This window comes from Xenopus laevis, chromosome 3L (assembly GCF_017654675.1).
Source record: "Xenopus laevis strain J_2021 chromosome 3L, Xenopus_laevis_v10.1, whole genome shotgun sequence".
Taxonomy (NCBI): domain Eukaryota; kingdom Metazoa; phylum Chordata; class Amphibia; order Anura; family Pipidae; genus Xenopus; species Xenopus laevis.
The window spans coordinates 99,725,313-99,734,536 of record NC_054375.1 but is presented as its reverse complement, the minus strand read 5'-3'; the positions used below and the strand labels follow the sequence as shown (position 1 = coordinate 99,734,536).

The 9,224-nt window shown below is 40.0% G+C and overlaps 1 protein-coding gene across 3 annotated transcripts in view; it reads right to left on the bottom strand.

Moving 5' to 3' along the window:
* Positions 1 to 2,846: 2,846 nt before the first annotated feature.
* edc3.L (enhancer of mRNA decapping 3 L homeolog) overlaps positions 2,847 to 9,224 on the bottom strand; it is a 36,154-nt gene continuing 29,776 nt past the window's right edge. For all 3 annotated transcript variants that reach the window (XM_041586695.1, XM_018252942.2, XM_041586696.1), the window contains 2 exons: positions 6,521 to 6,738; positions 2,847 to 4,338 (listed from right to left, as the gene is read on the bottom strand). In XM_041586695.1, coding sequence (XP_041442629.1) covers positions 4,004 to 4,338; positions 6,521 to 6,738 — 553 coding nt within the window. In that variant the 3' untranslated portion in view covers positions 2,847 to 4,003. The remainder of the gene's footprint in view (positions 4,339 to 6,520; positions 6,739 to 9,224) is intronic.

Genomic DNA, 9,224 nt, shown 5'->3' with positions numbered 1-9,224 from the left:
TCGTGCCATTTACTGTATGTGGGGCAAAACTCTTTCCTAGAGAAACCAGAAGCCATAAAACTGGTCCAGTCCTTATTGCATAAATGTCCCTTTGTGTCTGCTTCAGTGAGGACATCCAGTGTTTGCTAATGCTGCCTCTAGTACATTGCACGTTGGAGAAACAAGTTGTGTAGCTAAACACAATTATACCGAGTGAGCAGGAGTAACAGTAACAGGGTATCAATCCCCCCCCAGTGACATGATCTAACAACACTAACTGATTCTAATTCAAGTCATTAGAACAGTTTCTTCTCTTATATGTCACATGTAGGGATAGGAAAGTGATCTGACATCTGCTAAACATATACTGCCCCTAAACACCAGGATTTATTATTTCTTTATTTAAAACTTTCTGCATTTTTCACAATTTGTGTGCTGGAATAGTCATGTGCCAGTGTATTGTCCACGAGTGCAGACTCCTCGCTATAAATACACCGCACAATTACCGTCCCTTCTTTTCTAGCCACATTCCAGATATCATTGGCAACAACCTGCTGTGAGCCTGTTGTACTGGATTATCACAATATCACAGGGGCTTTCACATGAGATTTGAAACATTTTGACAGAATAAAACACTTGTTTAATAGCAATGGTAGAACCCCCGAACCCAGCAGGAAAACCATGCCTCTAGAAATAAAGGAGACTACTGCAACAAGTATATTATATGCACCCGCTCTCCTTCATTCAACATGGACAAAAGGGAAAATAACTGAACACATGTTCCCATGTGCCGTTAGAGCAAGTTTTCATACAATTCTAACATATTGAGTATAGAGAATATAGCAAATGTATAACAGTTTTGTATCTCCCTCACTTTCTCTTCTCCGACTTAGAATGTATCCTGGTTGTTCTAATCACTGACTGTAGCAACAGGAAAGCAGGAGGCTGAGGTTTTTTTTTTTTTTTTTTTTAACATTCACTTATTTATACTCTTGCCCTTCAAACAAGTGCGAGGTGCTAAGGGGAAATGGCCCTAAAATATCACCATGAAGGAAAGAAAATGGTATCAAGTGTTCTATTCTGTTATATGAATGAAACAAACATTCTGGGCTAAATTAAAAACAAGGCCCAAAAAACGTATTAAGGCCTATGTCACACACGGGCTGGATTTGGCTAGAGAATGAACAATTTCACAGTGTGCTATAGCCCTAAAGAAGCCTTACTGTAACATGAGCACATAAAAGCCTCCTCTAAGAAAGATGTTTGTGTGATTCACATCAGAATTACTTTGTACAAATGTTAGTTAAGTGTCCTGACAATGGCTTTCATGGAAATCGTTAACAGTAGGGGTTGTTCACCTTTGATTTAATGTTTAGTATGCCGTAGAGAGTGATATTCTGAGACAATTTGCAATTGGTTTTTATTTTTTATTTGTGTTTTTTTTTTTAATTATTTAGCTTTTTATTTCACAGCTCTCCAGTTTGCAAGTTCAGCAATCTGGTTGCTAGGGTCCAAATGCACCGATTTGATTAACATACTGGAATATGAATAGGAGAGGGCTGAATAGAAAGGAGAGTAATAAAAAGTAGCAATAACAATAACGTTTGTAGTCTTGCAGAGCATTTGTTTTTAGATGGGGTCAGTGACCCCCCATTTGAAAGCTGGGAAGTCAGAAGAAAAAGGCTAGTGATTAAAAAAAAACTATTAAAAAAAAATGAAAACCAATTGAAAAGTTGCTTAGAATTAGCCATACTATAACATCCTAAAAGATAGTCTATCGTAGAGACAAAACTTTCATTCAAGAACCTCAATTTTAGTCCCCTGGACTTCTAAACCCAGTCTCTTTACTGGAGCTCCAGGGCAGGCTGCTGGCTACAATTTTTTAGCAATACAGCCCTTGTTTGGAAGGTGCCTTAGTAAGACTGCTAGCTCTGCTGTAGCTCAGAATATAGGGCAATTTGGAAAAAAAAAATATTACCCCCAGAATATTAGATCCCTAGCATGGCATAAAAGGAGCTGCAAAAAACATAACTGCTGACATATCAGATTTCTAAAGACAGGTGCAGCTAAAAAAAAGTGTTGATTCTGTGCCTAGAAGCAGGGAGAGGCAACAGGGATGGTTACAATACATTTACAGTTATACAGAACTACAGCACAACTGCTCCTCAAAATGAAAGCACACCCGTCATAATTCCCTGGGTGTTTATCACTTTTGAAAGTTCATTAGGACACCGAGAGGTTGATGAACCATAACAGCAATTAATGGTACAATACTGCACAACAGCTGGCTTTGTTGAAAGCCAATAGTCTGGGAGAGATTGTGGAGCTCAGCAGATGCACTTGCAAGGGAAGGAGTAGTTCCTAGAGTTTGCTTGCATATAATAATACAAAGGTGTGTATGTCTGCTTCAAAAAAGCAAATCTATATATATGTAATCACAAAAAAATAGTTACACTGCGGTCTCAACACACAAACCCCAGTCCAAAGGTTGCCACAAATTTCAGAATTCCAGATGCATGAAAGAGACCCACTGGTAATAAACGCAGTAGCAATTATTGTTCCAAAAAAATAAAAATATTAGGACGTGTGGCTTAACATGTTTTGTGCCTAGTGGGCACTTACTCATAGGTTTTTTATTTATTACCAGTGGGTCTCTTTCATGCATCCGGAATGTTGAAATTTGCTTGCATACAACACAGCAGGAGACAGATATAGACAGATTCTGGTGCATTTGTAAAGGGTTGTATAGACTATGGTGAATAGAATACGGCTGCAGGTTGACCATGGGGTCAACTGTATGTCAGGCTGAGGCAACATTTAATAAGTACTGTCTCCCATACCCAGCAGTCGTCAGAAACGACAATAGTATACAGGGAAGAATATCTTCATGCCTCAAGAGACAACACATTCTGCAATAAAACTAAAAAAATGCCAATGTAAGGGGCTCCTGTGTCAGGGTCTTCATACAATGTACAGCTTATTGCTGTATAGAACTTTTCCTTTATGCAACTCAGCATTAGGGTGTTAGAAGCAGATTTAAGAGCGCTGCCTCTCTAACAACAAGATTGGAGTCTCTTTCCGAGGCAAATATATGCATTTTGAGATTCCTCATCCCATTAGAAGTTAAAAATAAATAAATAAAAAAAGGTTCGGGCTGCTATAGAAATTCTGCAAAAGATTAGGGATGCACCAAATCTGGGATTCACCCGAATCGAAGGTGTTTTCAGTAGCTGAATCCAAGAGCCTGGGCAAAACAATCAGATCCCCAACAAAAGCAAAAACTGTTGCATTTCAATCACGTTGCCCAGTCAATTTCCGGGTGCGATAAGAGGATTGGGATTTAATGGAACCCTAATTAGCAGGGTTCGGTGCATCCCTAAAACAAACCAAAGCAACCCACACATCTCCCTAAAGCTGCAATGAAACATACACTTTTAGTTGCTTCTTTGGTCGCCCAACCACTAACCTTATTGATGAAGGAAGAGTTGGAAAGCTGCAGACGGGTAAAAAGAAAATACATTGTGTCTGACCATGGCGAGTAGGAAATAATTACATGTAACGCATGTAGTAGAGTGCTTTTAGCTGTAACATCCCAACACTGAAATGACTTAACCACTTAATGGCAGATGAACACTGGTATAACAACATAAAACATTTTTCTGCCAATGTTACTAGGATTTAAAAAAAGAAAAAGTGCTTCTTTTGCAAACAGGTTGATATAGAGCTGGAACTTTAGGAGGAGCTGGGCAGGTGAAAATGTAGGAGGAGCAACAAGTGAGGGAGCAATACATCGCTGTTAAGATGCATTCTTCATAGAAAGTGTCAATTGATAGATTTGGTGATAAGGGACTTAGGCAATATAAACCGGATTTTCCAGGATCCCTCGGATGCACTTATAACCATTAAACTGGCCGTGCTGTAGGTTTTACTGACCAAATCTTAAGACAACTGCACTCATCCTGATAAGGCATCAGAAAAGTAGCTCTAATGTAAAGCTGGCACAGGAGGACTGTCCATTCTATCTCTAAATGGAATGTAATGGGATCACAAACTTGCAGCCAAAAGGGGAGTGGTAGCCAATACCCACCTCCCTAAAAACCTTCTGTGGGATGCCAATGTCACACAAATAGATGCGCCCGGCCTGTTCCCCTAGAGCCAGTGGTAAGCCCAGCTCCAGGGACCACTTGGCATCAATGCCCTGCACATGGTCGCCCACAGGAGGGTCGATATTTAGCACAGGAGCCCGGTTCTGGTTGGCCCAGTCTACAGCTGCTCGGTACCAGGGCTGGTCACGCAAGAAGGAGTTTTCATTGCAATCCAAGCAGTTAATGACCAAGTCTACAGGACATTGTGGCAGATCTAGAAAAATAATTCACAAAATAAGTTAGTAAAACTCTGCACACATGCATTGTAAATCAATCATAGAAGAGTTCAATACATGAATTAAAAAAAATATCATTGTTAACCAGTTTTTAATTGGTCAAAAAAGTTTATTTTTCTTGATAATCTCTTCCTTTTAGTATTGTGCTTTTCTTCATTCCACCTATGGCCTGATGCATGCATTCCTCCATCTCAGAGCACGTACACTTACTGAATCTTGGCAAAATTGATAAGTATTGTGGGAGCCATATGTAGCCACATCAGCAGGAGCTCACTACTACAATGAACTTGTAATTCGTGCAATTCATAGATAGTGGACTGATCCTAGCAATCACTATATAAGCAGTAATGAGGGCACTTAAAGGAGTGGTTCACCTTCAGATTAACTTTTAGTACATTATAGAATGGTCTTACCCTAAGCAACTTTTCGATTGGTTACAATTTTTTTGTTTTTATTTTATAGTTTAATTATTTTTTATTATAGTTCTTCTGACTCTTTCCAGCTTTCAAAAAAAGGGGGGGGGGTGACTAATTCCTATCTAAAAACAAATGCTCTTTAAGTTTACAAATTTATGGCTATTGCTAACTTTTTTTATTACTAATAAATCTTTCTATTTACGGCCTCTCCTACTCATATTCCAGTCTCTTGTTTTTAGCAATGCACGGTTGCTAGGGTAATTTGCTGAAAAAAAGCTAAATAACTCAAAAACTTCTACCTTATACTGTGAAGTGAAAGAAGCTGCAACGCTTGCAGGACCGCCATCAGAAATCGCAGGGCCCTGTACGACAAAATTTCCTGGGCCCCCTGGGCTGCGTCCATCGCAAGCCCCACCTACAGGTCCGCCCTCCCCACCACACAGTAAAAAAAACAAAAAATATTGGTGGCTAGGGTTCCCACATGTTAATAAAAAATAAAAAGATATTGGTGGTCAGAGCCCCCCATAAAAACATTTGTGGCCAGGGCCCCCCCCATTAAAAAATATTGGTGGCTAGGACCCCACAAGAGAAAAAACAATTGGTGGCCAGGCCCCCCCCCCCAGGGCCCCTTAAACGTCCATGCCTTCCTGAAGTCAGCAGCTCTCAGAAAGATAGGGGGCCCGGCTAATCAAGTGTGGCCGGGGCCCCCCACAACTCTCCCCCCTGTCCTCCCCCTGATGGCTGCCCTGAACGCTGGCCATACACAGGATCACTTGCCAAAATTTAAGCAGGACTTTATCCAATTAGGCAAAAAAAAGCTTATTCACCACTAGATGGAGTCATAGCATTAGATTACACAGAGGAACAAGATGCAATAAAGAAATACATTGCTGAAGTTCTAAAGAATTATTTACTTTTATTATTTACTTTTATTTAAATAGTTAACTGAAATCTGATCTCACTAATTTTTTTTTTTTTAAGTAATGAGCTGAATAACCCATGGGGGTTCCTTAGCTTTGGAGGGAAATCTTACAATAATATGTTCTACAATACGGCTCATTTACCAAACTTTGTACCTACTGCTGATGCAGAGCAGGTGCTCTCTGTGCCTTAAACATTTAGGGACAGATTTATCAAGGGTCAAAGTGAAAATTAAAATTTTCGCATTTATTTTACAGTAATTTGACTATGGAATAGTTAAAATTCAATTCCAGTTTTTTTTAAAAAAAAATTGAATTCAAATTTTCGAAATGTACTGGTCCTTTAAGAATTCCAATTAGACTTTTCGCCACCTTATACCCGCTGAATTGTGGTTTTAGCCTATGGGGGACTTCCTGCAATCAATTTGGAGTTGTTTGGAGACATCCTGGATATAGAGTTTTTTTTGGGTGAAAAAACTTTGAATAGAATTCGATTCAATTTTGCGGGTTGATCCCATTCACCTGAATTTGAAAAATTACATTTCTTTAAAAAGATTTGAGTATAGGTGTGCCAGGGGATCACCATGTCCTGTCTCTTCTATTTGCAGCGCTGCAGTATACAGAGGATAGGCCCAACTCTCTGCACTTCATAAGCACAAAAAGAGTTGTGGCCTGTCAGCGCGGGGGGGGGGGGGGGCGGTGGAAGGTGCAAAACTGTTGAACTTTCCTCCAATCATAATAAATGATACCCTACAAAGGCCCTTCCTTATACCCCTTATAGATCATTGAACAATCATGCTAACAGTGTATTAACAGCCTCTGACCTTTGACACTGGATACTTGCTTGCCCTGGGTCTGGCAGAACAGATTTAGCTCATTGGTAACTGGCTCCAGCATTTTTACAAAATTAGGCAGGAATAGGATAACGTCAACATCATGGTTGGCTAAGTGCCGGCCACAGCTGATGCCCTGCGCTCCTTTCACGTGGGGGCCACAGAGAAGGGCCACAGTAGGGCGCTGATGAACATTCTTAGGGGTCAGTCTAGGAAGCAAGAATAGATGAAGATGACACACAGCATAATGGCAGACTACATTAAAAGAATGAATAATGTGTTACCCAGGAAAGTCAGTGGCCCTATTTTTCAGCGGTGAGTGTATTTTCAGAATACAGAGGGCTGCCCTCACACCTGTATTCCTTACCAAACTATATCAAGTATTTATTTTGCAGCACATTTGACAACATTCATTTAAATATCATGCAAAGGCTTGTACAGACCACTATAGACTCCTGCTGAGGTAACTGAAGCATAACATGAATACATATTGCTTAAAGATACAGTACTATGGATTTGATACCAGCAGGAACAACTGAGCCAGCACCTCATACTGTATCCCCCTCTCACCTCCAAATCAACTCCAAAGAAGAAAATATAATAAATCATTCACACTTAATATACATTTTGCTTTAAATCCAAATCAGCAACCTATGCACAAAGGATTTGTGACGTGTGTAACGTAATGTAACATGCACATTGCATAACCCCTATAAGTGGACCTTGATGGGATGATTTGCACCACAAAATTACCCTAAATTTAAGTTATGTCTTTACATAATGGAGAGAATAAATGGCTCCTTCTTTTCTGCTTCTATTGTATAGGACATTGGGCAACTACCATAATTGGCATTGCAAATAATCCCTTGCAGCTGAAAGGTTAGTATCTAAAGCAGAATCTTTTCCAACTCCTTCAGTTCAAGTTCCCTTAGGGTAGGACTCCATGAGCGATTTTGCCACAATCCGACGCGCTGCGACAAAACGCATGCGACAAAAATAAGGTAAGTAATAGAATTGTCGCATGATGTTGCAGCATTGATCCGACTGTCTGATGCAGACGCTGCATGCGACAGTCGTGTCGCGTCGTTATCAGCGCTGCGACATCACATCAGCATCCCATTATGCAAAATTCACATCAGCATCCGATTAAGCAATTTTAGCAAGCATACCTCCTCATAACAAATACAATTCCTGTTTTCCCTTCTAATTCTTTTCACCAAAGGTTTCTTCTACATACTCCCTTAAGGCTTCCTAATGATACACCCTTCCCTAGCTTTTCTTCTCTCTTCTCTACCTTTCTGTACCTCCTTACACTTCTATTCTTCCTAACCATTTCTATTCCTCTTTATATATTTCTACCCCTCTTTCTTCGGACTCCCACCTTTCCCTCGTCTTTTTCTTCTCATTTCTTGTATCAGCCCTTTGCTTTTCCAATATGTTCCCTTTTACTTCTGGTATTTAATATTTTCTCTCCCTTCAATTTTCTTGTCAACTTTTTGCATGCTCTTTCCTTCTCCCTCCTAGCTTCACTTGTTTACCCCCTGGCATTTATCTTGCTCTTCCCCTTTTTATCCCTCCCACCAGAAACATTTTATCCCCGCAGAAAATATGGATTCAAAAATGTTCTGACTCTCTCTCCTCAATGTTCTTCAGGTTTCGTCCCTTTTACTTCTTGCTCAATCCACCCTCTCTACAGCGCAGACAAGATTACAGGCGGGCGCAAAGGATCATTATGAAGAAGGAGGAAAGAAACAAAAGCAGACTGAGTGCTAAAGCTGCCTGGCAGCCTATGTTTCCAAGTAGAGTACATTCTGGAGGACCACAGTATGTCCCAGTCTCCTGTAGTTGCCTTTTACCTTTTCTCTGTTCATAATTTGTTTTCATCACCAACCTGCAGAGTTGTCCATTACAATACTGACTAGTGCTGAGCCCTTGTTAACCAGGAGCAAAACATTTAAGCTACTAGTGTCAGTCTGGCCCTGGCATGGATCAAATGTTTGTTAGAACGTGAGCACCCCTATCCAAAATCACCTCCTGCCAAGTGTTCTCTACCAATGAATGTTTGTATAAAAGTGCATATTCCACTTTGAAAAGCTCAGTGCTTGAGTAGTTTCAGCACTATAACTCTGGCAATCTCCTGGTTTTTGGGAGCAGATTTGGTCATTCCTAGACTGGGAATTTGTGAATGTATCTTTATGCCTCTATATATATATATAGATAGATAGATAGATAGATAGATAGATAGATAGATAGATAGATAGGAATCCTGACGACAGTTCAGAGAGAACCGAAACGAGTTGATGTGGGGTAGACTGTAACACTGCAATAAAACCCTTTTTTGTCACGACACCCGTGAGTGCTCCTAACTATATCTATTTGCTCTCTTTCGAAGAGCACCCGGGATTTGACTAATTGATGGTGAGTGCCGGTTCAACAATATGACTATATATATCTATATATACACACACGTCACTTAGCATGTATTAGAGTCAAGATATGAAATGTCTTATTTGCAATGTGTATAGAAAACTTGCAGAAGGCCAGTGCAAGTGAAGAGATGGACTTCTGAACCATTTCCCAATAACAAACATGATGTAAAATGCACAGAAAATATCAGCAATGTAAATTTAAATCCCTTGAAACCATTGGTGCGTTTTATGCAGTAGTAATGATATCCGGTTTATTCAAACTCTCA